At 43.5% G+C, this 18,335-nt stretch overlaps 1 protein-coding gene across 10 annotated transcripts in view; it reads left to right on the plus strand.

Annotated features, from left to right (window-relative positions):
- Positions 1-18,335, plus strand: part of LOC105494351 (Scm like with four mbt domains 2) — a 253,153-nt gene that overhangs the window by 207,595 nt on the left and 27,223 nt on the right. For all 10 annotated transcript variants that reach the window (XM_011762686.3, XM_011762684.3, XM_011762683.3 and 7 more), the window contains 4 exons: positions 2,563-2,605; positions 4,598-4,668; positions 7,137-7,276; positions 15,409-15,518. In XM_011762686.3, the coding sequence (XP_011760988.1) occupies positions 2,563-2,605; positions 4,598-4,668; positions 7,137-7,276; positions 15,409-15,518 (364 nt within the window). The remainder of the gene's footprint in view (positions 1-2,562; positions 2,606-4,597; positions 4,669-7,136; positions 7,277-15,408; positions 15,519-18,335) is intronic.

The raw sequence follows: 18,335 nt of genomic DNA on the forward strand, positions 1-18,335 counted from the left end.
AATAAACAGTCTACTCTTAACAGTAACTAATAGCTGATATTTCAGCTATACTTTATAAAGCGTATTACCACACATCTCTTTGGTTACAGAAATACCAAATAACCAATATTAACAGTTAAACAACCCAGTAGTACATGCCCATTCATACATGTGTGCACACACACGCATGCACATTTAAATACATGCAACAATTTTTTTTTTAGACAGAGTTTCGCTCTTGTTGCCCAGGCTGGAGCGCAATGGCCCGATCTCAGCTCCTGCAACCTTCCACCTCCCGGGTTCAAGTGATTCTTCTGCCTCAGCCTCCCGAGTAGCTGAGATAACAGGCATGCACCACCATGCCCAGCTAATTTTGTATTTTTGGTAGAGACGGGGTTTCACCATGTTGGTCAGGCTGGTCTCTAACTCCTGACCTCAAGTGATCCGCCTGCCTTGGCCTCCCAAAATGCTGGGATTACACTGTGGCTGTGCCTGGCCAACCGTGTGTTTTAACATATTATTGTAGGTTATTATCACAAAATGGTACCATTTTAAAATCTTCTAGCCTAATAAATCATTGCACTTATTATTCTACCCTAATGCATATCAGAAGTGTTATTTAAAATGATGAGTCCTTAGAGATTACAGGTTTAACTGTTAAAGAGATTCCGTCTCTGTCATTTTCTTGGTGGAATTTAGGCACCAACTTAACTTCTTCCTAACAGCCTGTTCTGTGGCCACTTCTGAAGACTCTCACAACATTGCTGGAAACACAGTTCCATTGCATAGCTGACTTCACGTTCCCCAGTGGCAACAGAGTTTCAGGGCTCCTTTAGTTAGCATTATTAAGAGCACCAGAGGACATTATGTGTGTGAAACAAGCAGGTAGTTCACATTAGAGACAGCTGGATTCTATGGGATTCTCCTTTTCCTAAACCATCCTGCTCAATGGATCTGATTCAGTTGGAGTAATAGTTTCCCCTTACTTAAAAATATTTCTAAAACGTTGAGTGTACAACAATTATTTTAATCTCGAGGACATTCTTTTCCCCTGTCTCTTAAAATGATGCAGATTCTGGCCAGGCTTGGTGGCTGACGTCTCTAATCCCAGCACATTGGGAGGCCGAGACAGGTGGATCACCTGAGGTCAGGAGCTCGAGACCAGCCCGGCCAACATGGCACAACCCCATCTCTACTAAAAATACAAAAAATTAACCAGGCATAGTGGTACATGCCTGTCATTCCGGCTACTCGGAGGGCTGAGGCATGAGAATCGCTTGAATCTGGGAGGCAGAGGTTGCAGTGAACTGAGATCATGCCACTGCATTCCATCCTGGGCGACAGAGTGATACTCTGCTCTGTCTCAAAAAAAAAAAAAAAAAAAATGCTGCAGATTCTGACCTTGCTCAGCCAGCATGGCCAATAGGTTCTCCCCAACCTGAGTGTTGTCCTGGGGTTGGGGTTCCAATCCCCTTTGTCCTTATTGTCCCTCAAACAGAACCTGATGTCCTAGATCCTTTTCCTCCCCGCTTCACATGGATTTGGGAGGGTGCAGGTGCTTTGGGGTTTTCTATAGCACAATCACGTACAGGTTAAGGTAAACGCTGTAAAGTTTCCTCGTTCCTTAGGATTTTGGATCTGTCTGTTGTGCTTGGCTCTTTCCCAGGGGGTCAGGCGTCCTCACCCCGTTAACAAAGACCAGGGGAGACAAGTATTCCAAACTCACTTTTCACCTGACAGATCCTTAGTGTGGACCTTTTTGTAGTAATAACTGGAGTTGAATGTCCAATAGTCAAGAGTAGGTGGGATCTTATTGAGTATTTTTCTTATTTATTTTTGCTTGCATTTCTTGCACATACATTTTGCTTTAAAGAGGCAAACTCCAACTCCAAACCTGCCAGACTCTAGCAGCTTTAGAAGTTTTTTTGGAATTAATGTATGCTTATGTTGGAAGATGTAGGATTATCTGAGCCAAAGTTAGTAGATGCCAAAAGCTTTGGTCTATTTTTGTTAAGGTGATCCGAATCAGTTATAAATATAAACTGGAAATGTTCTTATCCAAATAAATCACTATTTGCTCATTTATGTCAATGTTTGACCAGGCATATTTGTGAGCTCCTGGTTCTCCTTTTGTGAATAACATGTTTGAGTTGACATGCATGCCTCTAACAGCACTTCAGGAGAGTGCTGTGATGGTCACATGATTTGCTTCATCACAATTTTTCTCGGAAAAAAATCATTCTGGATAATTGCTTGCAACAATTGATCTGAACGTGTGTGCTTACGTGAGATACAGCAGGTGTACCCTTTTGCTTTCTTAGATGCACATTTAAAAATGAAGTAGCTAGTGTAATGATCAGATTACATGAACTAAGTTGTACTAAGATCTGACATCTGGTGAGTTAATGTCTGTCCTATACTAGAAGAAACTGATAGGAAATTGTGGCATGAGTGACATAACTTTTCAGCATTTAAATTACTACTTTAAAATGGGTACCTTTTTACTTTATAACCTATTTTTAAAAATGGATTTGCCCCACTAACAAAGCTGACTTTCTTTTTTCCCCTTTGCCTTTTCTACAGCACAAAAGAAGAGAAAGATTGCAGTTGTGCAACCAGAGAAACAGTACGTGCTTTTTTCCTCCCCGACTGTACTGTATACCGATGAACTGTAGTGTCTTTATGGAGGATGGGAAGCATGGCTGTTTTTATTGGTGTTATCTAGCAAATAGCACCCAAGTAGAGGTAGCAGTAGAACACAGTGGCTGTTATTTGTTGTGTACCCGTTATGTGCAGGACACAGTGCCTTCTCCCCAGCGCACTCACAGTCCAGATTCCCATGGCTCACTTTTTATTCCACTTCGACGTACCTGGGGAGGGCCCCTGACCTACACACTGAGAGAAATGGCTGTCTGTGCTCGCGATTCTCAGCGTCTGCAGGGGCCCCACGTGGCAGGTGCAGTTTCGACTCGCAGCCCCTCACCACACTCAGAATGCTGCTTCTTACTCACCTCTCCTAGAGTAGCCCAGGTTTGGAGGCAGAAAACTTCAGTCCAACCCCAGCTCTGCTGAGTGAACCTGAGCAAGTAGCATTGGTTCTCTGCCTTTCAGTGCTCTGGTTTATAAAATATGATTTGGGGTACTTAGGAAGATTAAATTAGATTCCATTTGAAAAAAAGTGTAGGCCTTAAGTTGTAGGCTGAACAAATACAGATTATGCCCTGTCCCCCATTTCAATTGTGATTTCCTATGGAAAGAGGGTGTCCCGCATTTCAGTTGTGACTTTATGTGGAAAGAGGGTGTTAGCAAAGTGTGTCCAGGCAGGCAGTGTGTTTTTGGAAAGTTGTGACTGCTAGTCACATTTGTAGATACTGGAAAGTATTTAAAATAATGCTAAAATGTGCATTCCATGCCAAGTGATTCTGCTTTCTTAAGTAAATAAAAATACACTGGTGGAAAGACAGCTGAAAACAGCGTTTTTCACGTGCAGTAGTCGAGTTTAAATTTAAATAAAATGAAACTGAACTGTAACTGCACTATTGGAATGAGAAGAACCGTTCTGTAGGTGTTTTTTGTGGGTTTGCTTCTAAATGCAGTGTATGCGGCTCATAACCAGACTCCATGTTATCCACCTGATGTTGAAGTAGAGAGATTTCGTAACACACCTGTGACTGAATCCAGACTTGAATTCATCACTCCTACTAATGCGCAGCCCATAGATTAACGGTTCTCACCTTTCCCGTGTGTCGGTCACTTAGAGAGCTTGGAACACACGGATTGCTGGGCCCCATCCTCAAAATTTCTGATTCAGAATGTCTGAGATGGGGCCCAAGAATCTGCATTTCCAACAAGTTCACAGGTAGTGTCAATGCTGTGGGTCTGGGGGCCCCTCTTGGAGAACCACTGCATAGATGGCCTTGCTACGATCTCTTGTAAAGGTTGACTTTGAGCTTAAGGAGCTTTTCAACCATGTGGTTTCTATGCCACCAACCTAGACACCCCCGTGAAACCTAGTGCGCCTCTTTTCCCCTAAGGCTGCATTTTAAAACACCTATTTATTCAGCAGCATTTTTACTGAACTGTAACAGAACTGTGTCCTGGACTAAGCCTGTATTGCATTTGAAGACTCGCCAGTTTATAGATTTTCTTTTAGGGTCTTATTTTTAGTGTGGCCATGACTCACAGGGGCCCGGAGGTCAGAAATCAAAGGTTAGTGGAAAGTGGTTTTCAATTAGACATCGAAGTGGAAAAGTCTGACTTTAATCCAATGTAAGATAACGTTTCTTCATGTTTAAAATATAATTGAAGGCAGTATTACAATTCCATAGCAAGAGACAAGGCCAGAAGCAACCTGGGAGAAACTCACTGCTCAGTGCCAGCCGCTCAGGGGCAGATGTCTCAGGTTTTCCAGGGCCATCCAAAGAACTGGACAACTACTTTTCTGAAATGCTGTTTTCGTCTGGTCTTACTGGCATTGCTCCCATGCACACATTCTATTCTATGGTCCTCTTATCTGAGATTTCTGGAAGAGTCCTTTTAAATTGTGATAAGACTTTGGAATGTAGTAGTTCCTTCTAAAGCTTGCGGTCCCTGATAGTTTTATTTTCTCTGTTGACAGATTGCCGCCCACAGTGCCTGTTAAGAAAATACCTCATGACCTTTGTTTATTCCCTCACCTGGACACCACAGGTAACGGTCCCATTTAGGGGTCTCTGTGCCTTCCCAAGTGCAGCCGGGAGCAGAGACATGTACATGTTTCTAGGTCACTGTGAATACATCTCAGCATTGAGCCTGTTCCGTTTTTCTCCATTGCCACTCATGAACGGATACCTACTTTTTAAAAAGAAAAGTTTCTAAGCTAAATTCTCTGTGCCTCTTCTTTTCTGCTTTTTGGCCAGTAGTTCTAGATAGCTCTAGTCTATAGAAAAACGGTTTATGTGTGACTTGCAAATTAGGAGCCAAATTAGGGCTGTGTATCATGGGGAAAAGGAAAGTGTTGAAAATATCATCTCATTAGGCAATTTCTTTTTTGACATTTTATTTCGGTTCCACTTGCATTTTTCCACTTACTGTTAGTATTTAAGTCGCCTCTGGCTTTTGAATTGTTCCTTAAAACCCTCTAACGAGCTGGTTGTGAACAATATGTGTTTTTTAATGTGTAAAGTCTTACATCCTACAATAACCTTTGGAAATACGTTTGTGAGCTACCCTCTGACTATGAAGTCTGGTAATAGACACGTTTGTACTTTGTCATACTTGATTAAAAAGTCTATTCTCTAAGCCAAAATGAAACCTGCTCTGAATTCCAGGATTAAAACCAACATGTCATGGAAGAATCCTACTAGGAGATTATCTTGGTAGTAAAGAGCTGTTTTATAAGTAGATTTAACTAAAATTTTGTTTTTTCTACAGGCCTGGTAATCTAAAGGCAGAGTAATCCTACCAAAAAATTTCCATGTAAATTCTGCTGTGGACTTCATTATTTTGACTATTTTATATAAGTCAAACTTTAGAATGGTTTTAAAAGAACCTTGCCAGCTACACTTTCATAGTCTATAATTGTAATTTTACTCCTTTTCTTTTATATCCAGAAGAATAACATGTCTGCCTCCTACCTCTGCTGGTTCTTAGTTGAAGTCTTTATGAGAACAAGCCTTCCTAGACTGTTAAATTACCATCCCAAATTAATAGCAGTGGTTTTGCAGAAATTCCACTGTGAGTGTTGCTTCGCTTGGCGCTTGGGTAGAGTCAGGGTGGGGGCGGTGACTCCCTTAGCCAGAAGTGAAACCTCGTTCTACATTTATAGACATTAAGAAACTTTAGGCCCGGCATGGTGGCTCATGCCTGTAATTCCAGCACTTTGGAAGGCTGAAGCAGGCAGATTCCTTGAGCTCAGGAGTTCAAGACCAGCCTGGCCAACGTGGTGAGACCTCATCTCTACTAAAAATACAAAAATTAGCCAGGCATGGTGGCACGTGCCTGTAATCCCAGCTACTCAGGAGTCTGAGGCAGGAGAATCACTTGAACCCAGGAGGTGGAGGTTGCAGTGAGCCGAGATTGCACCACTGCACTCCAGCATGGGCAACAAAGTGAGACCCTGTCTCAAAACAAAAACAAAAAAAAAGTTTCTTTTTTTTTTTGAGACAGAGTTTTGCTCTTTTCACTTTTTCACAATCACATTCATGAAAGCACTGTTGACAGTCCTGAGAAAGTAGAAACAACTAAATATCCATCAGTAAGAGACTAGATGGCTAAATGATACTATATTAATTCAACAGAGTCAAATAAGTAAAAAAATGAATGAACTTTCCAGATCCGCATTTACCAACTTGGATATATCTCAGAAACTTCTTGTGAAGCAAACAAACAAAATCTTGCAGGAAATCATTTATGGAATATGTTTAAAATATCATATATTGTCATGCTTCTGTCTATGGTGAAGCTGACACACTTGTGTGGCATGATGGACACCAGATTCAGGGTTGTGGTGACTTCTGGGGGTGCAGGTTAGGGGGGTCACTGGGGTGGGTGACACACAGGATTTCACTATGTAGTCAATGTTTTTGTCCTTGAACTATATAATGATTCTGGAGTGGTCATTGTCTTAGCTTTCATGTCTTTTCGTGTGTCTTGAATACTGCATCATAAACAGAAAAGTTTGTTTATATGGCAGAAAGTATGATCAGAATTTCTAAGGCATCATTAAGGATATCAAATGTTGCTTGTAGGCACATGCATGCTTCTGTGTGTGGTGAAGTTGACACACTTGTGTGGCATGAGGAACACCAGATTCATGCAATCTGGAAAAATTAACCAGAATTTCTAAGGTATCATTAAGGATATAAAATGTCCTGCTATTAGGACACAGCACCTCTTTCTCAAAAGAAGAAAATCATCTGTTTTTCTTTGCTCCTCTGTCACAATTTTCAACCAGAGTGCGGCTTCCTAATTACAGTTCTAACGACACTGGCCGTCACGGTTGTTGTGTTCATTTTGGGTTCCATTGCTTTTATTATGCCTGACTCCCCATCAGCCAAGATCTTGGACAGCTCTGTGTGCTCCTTTTCCCTGACCATGTGGATGAAGCAAGGGTCTCGGGGCCCCCTAGAGTCTGGGGCTGTGGTCCTAAGCATGGGCTGTGTTGCTCTCCCCTACAGGAACCGTCAACGGGAAATACTGCTGTCCTCAGCTCTTCATCAACCACAGGTGTTTCTCAGGCCCTTACCTGAACAAAGGAAGGATCGCAGAGCTACCTCAGTCGGTGGGACCGGGCAAATGCGTGCTGGTTCTTAAAGAGGTAAAACCCGTGCACAATCACCTTGGCTTATTTTAACAGGATTTGTCAAAAAGCTGTGGGCCCAGTTTCTGAAGGAGGGAACAGACATCGGAAGCAATTCAGTTGGCATTTACCGAGACCTCCTTTCTCTCTGTCCTGGGGGCTGAAGCCAGAGACACACAAACAGAAAAATGATGCTCTGACCCATGAAAGACTCCCCGTCTAGGGGGAGGGGACACACATCTGCCGCCCCTCGAATTAGGGGGAAACGTTGCACTAGATTTGAATGAAGTGCTTTGGAAACACAGAGGGAAGATTGTGTGTGGATTGAGGGCCTAGGATTGGAGTTGAGGTTTCTAAAGAGGTAAACCAGCCTGGAATGGCACAGAGGACTTCACGAGGCAGCAGAGGGTATTATCACTGAGGATGGTGCTCCTTGGCCAGGTCATGGTGCTGTGCCATCTTTTTGTTTCATCCATCTCTTCCCAGCACCTGGTACGTGCACACGGGAGGTAATGGTAAGTATTTCAATGGTCTCCAGGTACTTTGATGAGGTTTGTGTCATGGGTCACATCCAGGCCTGTCACTTGGAGGCTGTGGCTCCCCATTTGTCCTGCTGCCTTCGGGCGACGACCTGCAGAGAGAGGTGAATCCTGAGGATGTTGATGAAGGCTTCTGCTCCGTTGCATTTTTCTAGCATAGCCTCAGACAGTGCTTGGAGACAGATTGGAAATTTGGAATAGTTTCCAAACTCTTCCTGGAACTCTCTCTGCTCTTTTCTTACACATATCAGTGCTTTCTCTGAAGAAAGAAGATACCAAATGGATACTGTCTATTGCCACTGTACCATGATGAATGTTTCTTAAAATTCTGCAGGCACAGCAATCCATTGATCCATTGAACAAATGTTTGTTAGGTAACTTTGAGGAGCCAGGCACCATTGGAAGCATTGGATTAAAAAAGAAATAGGCTCTGCCTTTTGCCTGTTGGGTTTCCTGCTCTTGTTAGGGAGATGATGTAATCCTCAGCTTGATGTACAGTTGGGGGTCTGAGAGAGAGGCAGAAACACAGTGCCCTGGGAGCAGAGTGGAGGACAGATATATGGCAAGTAACATTTCATCTGGCTTAGGCAGAGTGCGTAGGATCCTGATTGCACAGTGTGGTCATGGCCACACAGGTGGGCATTCAAGGTATGTTCCAGAAAGGAAACTCAGGTATGGCTGGAGCTTAGGAACTTAGGCTGGAGATAAACAGTGGCATAAAAGGATGCATTAGATTTTGAGAAGAAAAACAGGAAGCTGGCCTGCCTTGACGCTTCAGTATGAGGTTGGATGGAGCAAAGTGGATGGGACCTGCTTGTGAAAGGCCTTCTCTGGTATTTTAAGTGATTTGGACTTGAATCAATGGATAGAGCACCCCAGAGGGATGCTACACGAGAGTCTCTCTGTGGTTTTAAATATCATTTCACTTAATGAGAAGGAGACCATTGAAGCAAAGTCAGAGGGCATTTACTCTTCCTGGTCATCAGTGGTATTCATAGTTAAAGACCTTTATATTAGAAAAAATGTCTGCTTGAGAGAGGAAGTAGGGGTTACAGTTTAGAAGAAACCTGTCAGAAATCAACGAGGCTATTGTTGTGATCATTTATTCGGGAGCATGTAGAATGCTTAGCAGGTGATCCTTGCCACACATGAGCGTCCAGTTGAGTGGGAAAGATGAGTAGGTAAATAGAATGTAGCCACATGGTCCCAGGTTCCTGGCATGCACGCTTTGAGATCACACTGGAGGCATCCACAGTCTGTGGGGACCGTGGAACAGGTGTCTCCCCCAGGTAGGGAGAGGAGCGGGAACAAGGCTGGGGCATCTGGGGTGCAGGGGATGAAAGAGGGAAGAGGAGAGGATGCTCACAGCACCTGAAATTTGCAGACTGCAAGGGATGGACCCAGAAAGGGCCCTTGTTCATGTTTAGAGTCTGTCACAGGCCTGGCCATTGTACCAGGCCCTTCATACACATCTTCATTTAGCAGCAGAGTGGAGCTGCCTTCCTTGTAACTAGCTCATTTCTGCATTTGGCATCATGTCTTGAAATCAAACAGTACACATCTCACTAAGCATAAGTGGCAAGTAGATTCAATACATGAGAAATTTACAGCTAAAGAAAATGGTGATTGAGTTGGAAGGGCCACACCCTGGGAAGGGCTCCGCAGTGTGGTTAAGCGGCAGGACTGCTAGTTAATGCTAAGTGAATAAATTGGCACAGATTGGAGAGCCCTATAGATATTAAACTCAATCCAAACAGAAATCAAGCCAGGATTACACATAAGAATTTCTGCCACCATAGGAAATAGGACCCTAAAGCGAGAATTGACTTTCTTCTGTCTGCCACAGCTGTCAGTCTGTGAATGGATTTCCACTAGGGCAATGTTGTCTGCCTGTATTTCTGCCTGGTTTTGTTGTGAGTGATAGGATGAGGACATAAAAACACAAAATTACGGAGAGCTGATGGCCTTTTTTGAAGCTACCTGCAAGCCTGTTTCACATGACACATTCTGTTGTTGAAATGAGACCTTCCCTTATCTGCCAGCTCTGTTAACAAACAAGATGACCTTGGCTTCAGCCTGTCTTGAGGGGCTGGTTGTTTTACTTTACTAAATGATTTTTTTTAAGTCAAAAGTAGTTACCCCTGGTCAATTCTCCGATAGGTGCCCACAGCCAAATTTAAAAGTGAGGCCAGAGCAGTTTTCTAATGACAGAACTAGTTTTTTGCTGATGTTTGAAAAATGCGTGTGGCAGGAAGAAAGAAAAACAAACAAAAAAATAGGTGAGTGCTTCAGTTCTGTGAGTGCAAGAAAAATGTAAGTTCCACCAAGCTAATATTTATGCTAATGCTCCTCTTTCAGTACCAGAACCTCTGTAGCTTCAAATTTCATTTTGGTTAAAGAGAATGAGGTAATGGAAGCAAAGACAGAGTGCATTGCTTTTCCTGGCCATCGGTGTTATTAGCAACTTGAACACTTTATGTGTAGGAGATGTGCAGTGAGAGCGGTTTACGATGACCTGTTCTGCCAGAAATAGACAATATCTCGGGGGGTGGATGCAGACATGGTCTTTGGCAAGGTTCAGTGCAGGCTTCAAAGTCTAGTTCTGGGTTCTATCTGAGTGGACCGCTTTACAAGAGAGGACGAAGTTTCTGGTAAAAGTGGTCTTTAATGCATGGCTCTACTCACTTGATGGGTGTTAGAGCCGAGTGGGGTTTGGAGGGGACCACGAGTGTGTCTGGCCTCAATTCAAGGGGGTGCAGTGAGGGGAGGTACAGGGACCTGGGAGAAGCTGGAACCAGAGTCACTCACTGGTCCATTCAGGTCCAGACGTATACCATAAGCAAACTCAGAATGAAGCAGGCCTTGGCGTGGAAGGGCAGGCCCAGCCAATGACCGCCCCTCACATGCTGGGCCTTTTACAGGATGCCTGTGCCCAGCTGCACGGAGGGTGGAGTTGTTAGGCACAGGCAGTAGTGATGCTGTTTATCCTAAGTCACATGTCCATGCTCAGTTGGGTCATTGTCCATTGGGATCATCTTTTCCTATCTCAAATCCTTCTACCCTATGCCTCCCCCAGAGTACCAGGGTCCCCAGAAGAGAGGTAAACTATGGATCTGTGTCATATCAAGAGATTGGTTGCCTCCTATGGCCAAAAGAGTGTTGTCAGCTGTTGTGTTCCTTTGCGTTGCACAAGGTGTTCAGGAAATTTTTGCCTTGTAACGTACATACCATCTCATGAATCACCAGGCCTATAGTCCTCACTTTATAGACAGTGCGTCAGGCTAGTGTCTGCATGTGAAAGAGAAAGTGAACGAGTGAGCCAGCCTGGGCACAAGAGGCCAACAGGGAGTGGAACATCTAATGTATTTACTCATGCCCGTGGGTCCTGGAGTGACTGTTTCAGCTGCAGACACAGACCCGTGATGAAGATGAGAGCAGACCAGCCAAGCGCTCCTGGCAGAAATGACTCTGAAAACACCCACTTGGGCAGGGCAATGGAGCCTCTGCCTTCACAGGAACTCCAGACATCATGGGGGGTTGGCAGGACAGTGTCCTTGGAGAAAGTCCCAGGGTGGCTCTCGGAGACTTGCGGAGCCTCGTGGTTTTCCTTAGAATTTATTTGGCTTAAAATATCAGTATGTAAATGTCAGTGACAGTATGTAACTTCTGTTTTTCAGAAAAAAAGGGAAACATGCCTTTCACTTGGGGCATCTGTGGGTGTCCCTTTGTGGGTTTTCCTCATGAGTTCTGGGGTGCTGAGCAGGCGAGGGCTCTCCGATTGCGTTCACTCGGCAGCAGACCTGTCCTGTCCTGTGTGCTGCTTTTTGGCAGTCCAGGTTCAGGAGCTTAAGAGAGGAACATTTATAGAAAGGAAATCAATGAGCTGTAACTCTGTAGAAAGGTAGAAATAGAACACCTGATTTTCTGCTCTCTTTTTTCTTCTTTTGGTGCTTAAATGTTCAGAGAAAGCCCGGGAAGCCTGGCACCCAGGACCCTGTGCAATGAGGCACTTCTCAGGCTTGTTTTTTTGCTCCAGTGTAACTCTCCACCCCGTTCACCAAGATGCTGGTGAGACCACGGCACTCGGCTGAGGTCCAAAGGCTAGGTGTGAAGGCGTAGACCAGCAGACTCAAAGAAGTAATGCTGCACCCCTGGACCGGAATGCAGTGTCCCCCGAACCCCCGGCCCTGAGTCAGAGATGCCCCACTGCAAATAGTGATGTGACTCCCAACCCCCAAAGGGCTTCAAGTGACTCCAGCTCCTGGTCACCTGCAGTTTTGGATCTTTCAAGTGGGACCTGGCAGTTTGGGATTTGGCCTCAGCTGTTATTTATGGTTTCGATTTCTGCCCTGTGGTTGATTCTTTAAGTGATTTCCCTCTGTCTTTTTGTTTGGGGTGTGTGGCTCTCACATTTGGGGAGTCTGTCGTGTGCTGTTTGAATTTCCCCTTCATTGTGGAGCTCTGAGCATTTGTCCTGGGCTATCACTCTCAACAACTTGTACCTAAAAACCAGAAAGCTTTCTGGTGGGAACCCTGAAAGTCGGCTGCCCCAAGCAGCCCTCACTGTTCATAAACTTGACGGCAGGAGATGAGCTTTCATTCCTGGAAGCAGCCATACGTTTCTCGATAGCACCCGGGGAGGCAGTGTTAAGGGAGTAGGAATGATGGTCTCGTATCGAGGACTTTTCCAAGTGGTATTGGACAGAGGGAATGTCTTGCCCAGCTGACCTCGGTGAAGTCAGTGCTCGGAATCAAAGACAGATGCAGACAGGCCTCTGGAAGATACTCTGCTGTGTTTTTGTTGCTGCTGTTTTAAATTTATGCCGAACATTAGTTAACCCACTAAGTATAATGTACCAAGCTTGTGGGCGGGTGTAAACTAACACACTCACATAGTCTGTGGTGCTGAGGGAAGGCTGGCAAAGGAAAAGTGCACATTGTTTTTGCTTGTCAGGCTTTAATTATTTTCCCATAGAGAAGACAAGATAAATTTGATGAACTTTCTTAGCATAGCATAGGATAAGATTTTGCAGCAATGAAAAGCAATAGCAAATGATAACTCCTGAGGCTCCGTTCACGTAGATCATATGGTATCAAATACTTGGAGTGAATTTATTGTTAATTTTTAGATGAACAGATTAATTTTATCTAATTTCAGAGCCCATATTGAAATTATTGAACTAATTCAAAAAATATCAATAGGGCACCCTACTCTTGCCAGTTATAGTTCTATCTACCATGGATACAGCAGCAAACAGAATGAAGTCCCTGATTTCCTGCTGCTTATGTCTTAGTGGGGGTGGATGGTGAACAAATAAGCCAATTACAGAAAGGACACGTCTTACATGGCAGCAGACAAGAGAGAATGGGAGCCAAGCAAAAGGGGAAACTCCTTATAAAACCATCAGACCTCATGAGACTTATTCACTACCACGAGAACATTATGGGGGAAACTGCCCTACAATTCAGTTACCTCCCACAGGGTCCCTCCCACAACACATGGGAATTCAAGATGAGATCTGGGTGGGATCACAGCCAAACCGTATCAGTGGAGGAAGATGAGACATCTAAGGTCCTGTTAGTTCCGGGGGGCGGAGGGCAATCTCCCTGCTACCCTGTCTGATCAAGAACACAATGAACTGAACTCCAGTGTTTTGCAAAGCACAGTAATTCAGTCTTAACTGTGGCTAGTCATAGTAGCTGTCCACTTTGTTATTTTCATTAGGTAACTATAATACATGACATTGTCATGTGCACAGAAATTACTCAGCTCACAATTCCAAAGTTTTATAGAGAGCTTGTTGAATTTGGAGACGTATGATGTGGCATCGAGAAAAGCCAAGGGAAAAACATTCAATATCAGATGCTTTTTATAATTTAATTGCTGCCTGCTCCCAGCCGAATTGAACTCCAGAAGGCATTTTCTTTTCACAGTCACCAAATGCATCTTGATATGCAGCAAATAACATGTAGCTCTGGGGTTTTCTCAGGAAACCCAATGAAAAGAATCTGTTGAAATTTTATTGTCTGTTGATAAACACTGTGTGCGTTATTGCAGTCTGTTCTAATTAGATTTATTTTTAAACTGAGTTTCTGTAAATTGTACTGACAGTAAACAGTAAAATCAGATGATTATTCTAATACAGAAAACACAAACGCAACAAAACTGCTGGTACCGCCTTGTCATGGCTTTTTAGCACCTTGGCAAGCCACATTCTCTTGGTGGGTAGTTTTGAGGCTCTTGGAACATAGCAAAATGTTACCCAGGCAGAGAAAAGGCAGTTGCCGGGCTGACTGCATAGTGTAAAGTATTTTAAGAGCGAATCCTTAGTTACAACTTGAGAACGCTTTGTTGTTTTCGGAAATAAATCAGGGTGCAAACCAAGCTCGTTACGTTCCAGAACACGACAGACCCGTGAAAACTGCGACGTGCATATTCCATCCACGTTCTCCCATCTCCTTCCATTTATTTTGTAATAGTTCCATTAAAAGATAGTGAGCATTTAGGCACTAGTGCCAGTCTCGCATCTCACTCGGGTATATCTCTTGCTCTCTCAATGGTATTTTGCTCTGAAATCCGAAATGTGAGCTCCATGCCTGGCGTGCTCCTTCCAACTTCTGCACCGGGACAGCCTGCAGGAGGCATGGACACTGCGTGCTCTCCCCATCTTGTTCCTGCTACTGTCACCCAGTGGAGCTTCACAGAGGGTCATTTCATGAAGCTGCACACCTAGGCCTCTGCTTTGCACTCTCACATTCTGTAAGGTCTTTATGCAAATAACAGCAGCCCAGGAATGTGCCAGAACTCGTCAATGTTAATCATTAATGATGATTTACTTTTTAGCACCTTAGGGGTCTGAGGTTAGCACCTTAGGGGTCTGAGAAGCTCATTGAGGTTCACAGGAACATATCTCCCCAGGGTCAGCAGTTGGGACTCTCAGAAATGCCTGGTCTTCCTGAGCCCCATGGTAGACAAATGCTTGTTTTCTTGGTCTTTGGAGTGAGGGGTGGATGGAGGAAATACGATATTGGATGGTGCTGGATGTTCCAGACGCTCTTTGAAAATATTCACATTTCAGAGGGTTGCCCTAGTATTAAATGTCCATGAATTAAGCCTGCAAGAGGAGAGTGTCACACAATTTGTTACCCTCCTTGCAAGCATCTGAAGCCTCTCCAGAAGTGTTGGCATGAGTAGATTGTCTCTGTTTCATTGGTTCCTTATGAAATCTTTAAAAATAGAATGAAATTCTCAGTAGCCTATCCAGCTGAAGAGTAATCCTGTTGAAGTACAATAAATTGCTCTTTGGTGAAAATGGTTCAACTTTTCTGCAACTAGAAGAGTTAATGGGAGTCTGCCACCTCCTCTAGAGAGGGGTTCAGACTTTTCTAGCCAGAGAGATTGGATTTTACCACGCTTTTCATCCCGGGATGGTGAAACAACTCGGTGTTAGCCTGGCACGTGTTCTGTCAGACTTAATCATAGTTCTTCACTTAATGTGGGTGTAATGGTGAGCTGTTCCTAAGTGTCAGTGGTGTGGTTTTCAAAACATTCTTGTGTTAGTAGGAATGAATGCAATTGCAGCTCAGTCTACCTGTTTTTTCCCCCAAAAGGTTCTTAGCATGATAATCAACGCGGCCTACAAGCCTGGAAGGGTATTAAGAGAATTACAGCTGGTGGAAGATCCCCACTGGAATTTCCAGGAGGAGACATTGAAGGCCAAGTAAGTGTTTTCAATTCTGGAAAGCAAGGGTTTTTGTAATACTTCACCGGCTACTGCGAAACTTGCCACTTCTCTTTGTGACGCAGCCCTGAGAAATGGAACAAACTGAAGGACGTTCATTCTGTAGTTCTGTGGACGACACGTAAATTTATTGGCATTTTTGCCATACAGCGTTGCCTTAGGCCTTAGGATTCCTAAAGTGAAGTAGAGATTTCCTTAACTAATATTTTATTATATTAAACATTCGGCGTAAAAACTTGTTATGTTTCAGGACCAATAGGTTATTCGAGCAAAAGGGGGAAATTTGTAGAGAGGATATCCCTCATCGTTATTATACTATGTTCATAAACAGCTCTTCATTTTTGATATTATAAAGACGACGCTAAATGCAAATGCTCTCTTTTCTGGCAGTTGACAGTTCTAACAGATTAAAGGAACCCGTGCATGTTTGGTCTGGGTTAAGTAAATGGCAGCGAAATCTGGGTTGACATGGAGTCAAGTGACTTTCTCTTTTTTGGAAATAGGCTAATTGGAAAGGTGACATTTTTGCTTTCGTTAAGTTTCTTGACCTCTGAAATTGAGAGCGGGAACCTTATCAACGTACTTGAACTTGGTTATTTAAGTACATAGAAAAAGATCCGTTTCTAAGATAATTTTATGTTAAATAATTGTTTAGACTGCTTGAGAGGACTTTTAATATTCATCTCTGGGTTTCAAATAGAATAGGTTTTACTAGTTGACTTCTTAATGATCATTGAGATGTAACATTTGAGCAATGATTTTTTTTTTAAAGAGGAAACCAGTTTTCAGTGGCTAGAGGATATCTAAGCCTCCTTTAGAGAAGGCACCCGCCCTATGCATAGTGAAAATTGAGAAATATTAAATAATTTGTACCATCAGTACTATTTTCCTCTATAGTTAATTCATGCTAGTACTGTGAGTAAAGATGTTTAGAGATTGTTTTGTGCCGCACTCAACATTCATTGCCAGCAATCCACTTAGCATTCCTGGTGTCATTTTTGAACAACTCTGGGGTTTTAGATTCGGTAAACGTCACTTATGGTCTAATCATAATCTGCCAAATCACCAAAGTGTAAGAGAATATATGTAGATAAGAAGAGGGTTGGCCGGGCGCGGTGGCTCAAGTCTGTAATCCCAGCACTTTGGGAGGCCGAGGTGGGTGGATCACGAGGTCAGGAGATCGAGACCATCCTGATTAACACGGTGAAACCCCGTCTCTACTAAAAAAAAAACATACAAAAATCTAGCCGGGCGAGGTGGCGGGCGCCTGTAGTCCCAGCTACTCGGGAGGCTGAGGCAGGAGAATGGCGTGAACCCGGGAGGCGGAGCTTGCAGTGAGCTGGGATCTGGCCACTGCACTCCAGCCTGGGCAACAGAGCGACACTCCGTCTCAAAAAAAAAAAAAAAGAAGAAGAAGAGTGTTTATTTGCAGGGAATGGCAGGCCAATTAAAGATGCTCCTACATTTCATCATTTCCTTCCTTCTCAAGAAATATCTAAGTGAGCTTCACCTATAACTCAGAGAAAAACATGTCTTTCTAATATTTCATATTTTTCTCCTTATTTAAAGAGATCATTAGCAGTAGTGGCACATTTTCTTACAAGTTTGTAGAAGTTGTGGGGGCAGAAAACATGAGCAAGTGTTTATAATGGAGAAATCCTTCTTATTTTAAAACTTTGCTGCAAAATTCAATACAGTCCATGTACACCTAATGGACACAGATATAATAAAAGTACGAAAATCTGAGCTCCCATTAAAACCTCCTCTGCCTCTAAATAAGCCAGAAACTCGCTCCCGCTCCACGGTGAGAGGGAGTTCATTTTGCACGTGTTTGTACTCGTTTTCATGTTACCAAGTCGATCAGAGCTTTTTATTAAATCCAGCCCGATACAATCAAAACAGACATGGTGAAACCCGGCTCTGCTGAATTGTAAAGGCAGCATATTACCTGTTATATCAAATATGACAGAAAGTTCCATAGCAAACTCTTACACAGCAACTTCTAATGAGAAAACGTCTGTCTGAGCTGGGTTGCAACTGTGCTAGATCATAGCAGCGTCTCAAAGCAGCTGCTAAGGATGACAGCTTTACAGTCAGCGGGAGCTCTCCTGCTCTGGTCCTGTGTGTTGAGTCACCTCTTCCCTTCTGATGTGAAATGACAACTTTTTAGATCTCGACAACTTTGCTATTCTCTTTGGTGCACATGGGAGGAGAGAGAGGTGGCATCTTCCCATTTAGCTGAAAGGCAGATGTGTTTTCTGTCATGAATAAATTAACGTACAAGAGTAGAGACCTGCATTCAAGACATTTGGTCCAGGCCAGGCGTGGTGGCTCATGCCTGTAATCCCTGCACTTTGGGAAGCTGAGGCAGCACACCGCTTGAGCCCAGGAGTTCAAGACCAGCCTGGACAACATAGTAAGACCCTGTCTCTACAACAGATAAAATATATATATATGTGTATATATATGCCATATATACATATGACATTCAGTCCTCTTGGTTGGTTATGGGAGCTGTTGTACACAGTTCTAGAGACTGTTTTCAGGAAGAGCGGATGTGAGATTATCCGTAGGGCAGTGTGATTGTGCTCCGTTGGCATCTAGGATTTCTGGTTGTTTTTCCACCTCCTAAGAGTAAAGACCCATTTACTTGAAAGGATGAAGGTGTCTTTGTAAAGGTTTTGACTTGTAAATATAATGAAAACTTACGCTATTACCTACGATTGTCTCTGGGTGATTTTTCTTCTATTTATCCAACAACCAGACCTTTTGTAGAAATTATTGCAATATTTGAAC

The sequence above is a fragment of the Macaca nemestrina genome, chromosome 9 (assembly GCF_043159975.1).
Source record: "Macaca nemestrina isolate mMacNem1 chromosome 9, mMacNem.hap1, whole genome shotgun sequence".
NCBI classification, from domain to species: domain Eukaryota; kingdom Metazoa; phylum Chordata; class Mammalia; order Primates; family Cercopithecidae; genus Macaca; species Macaca nemestrina.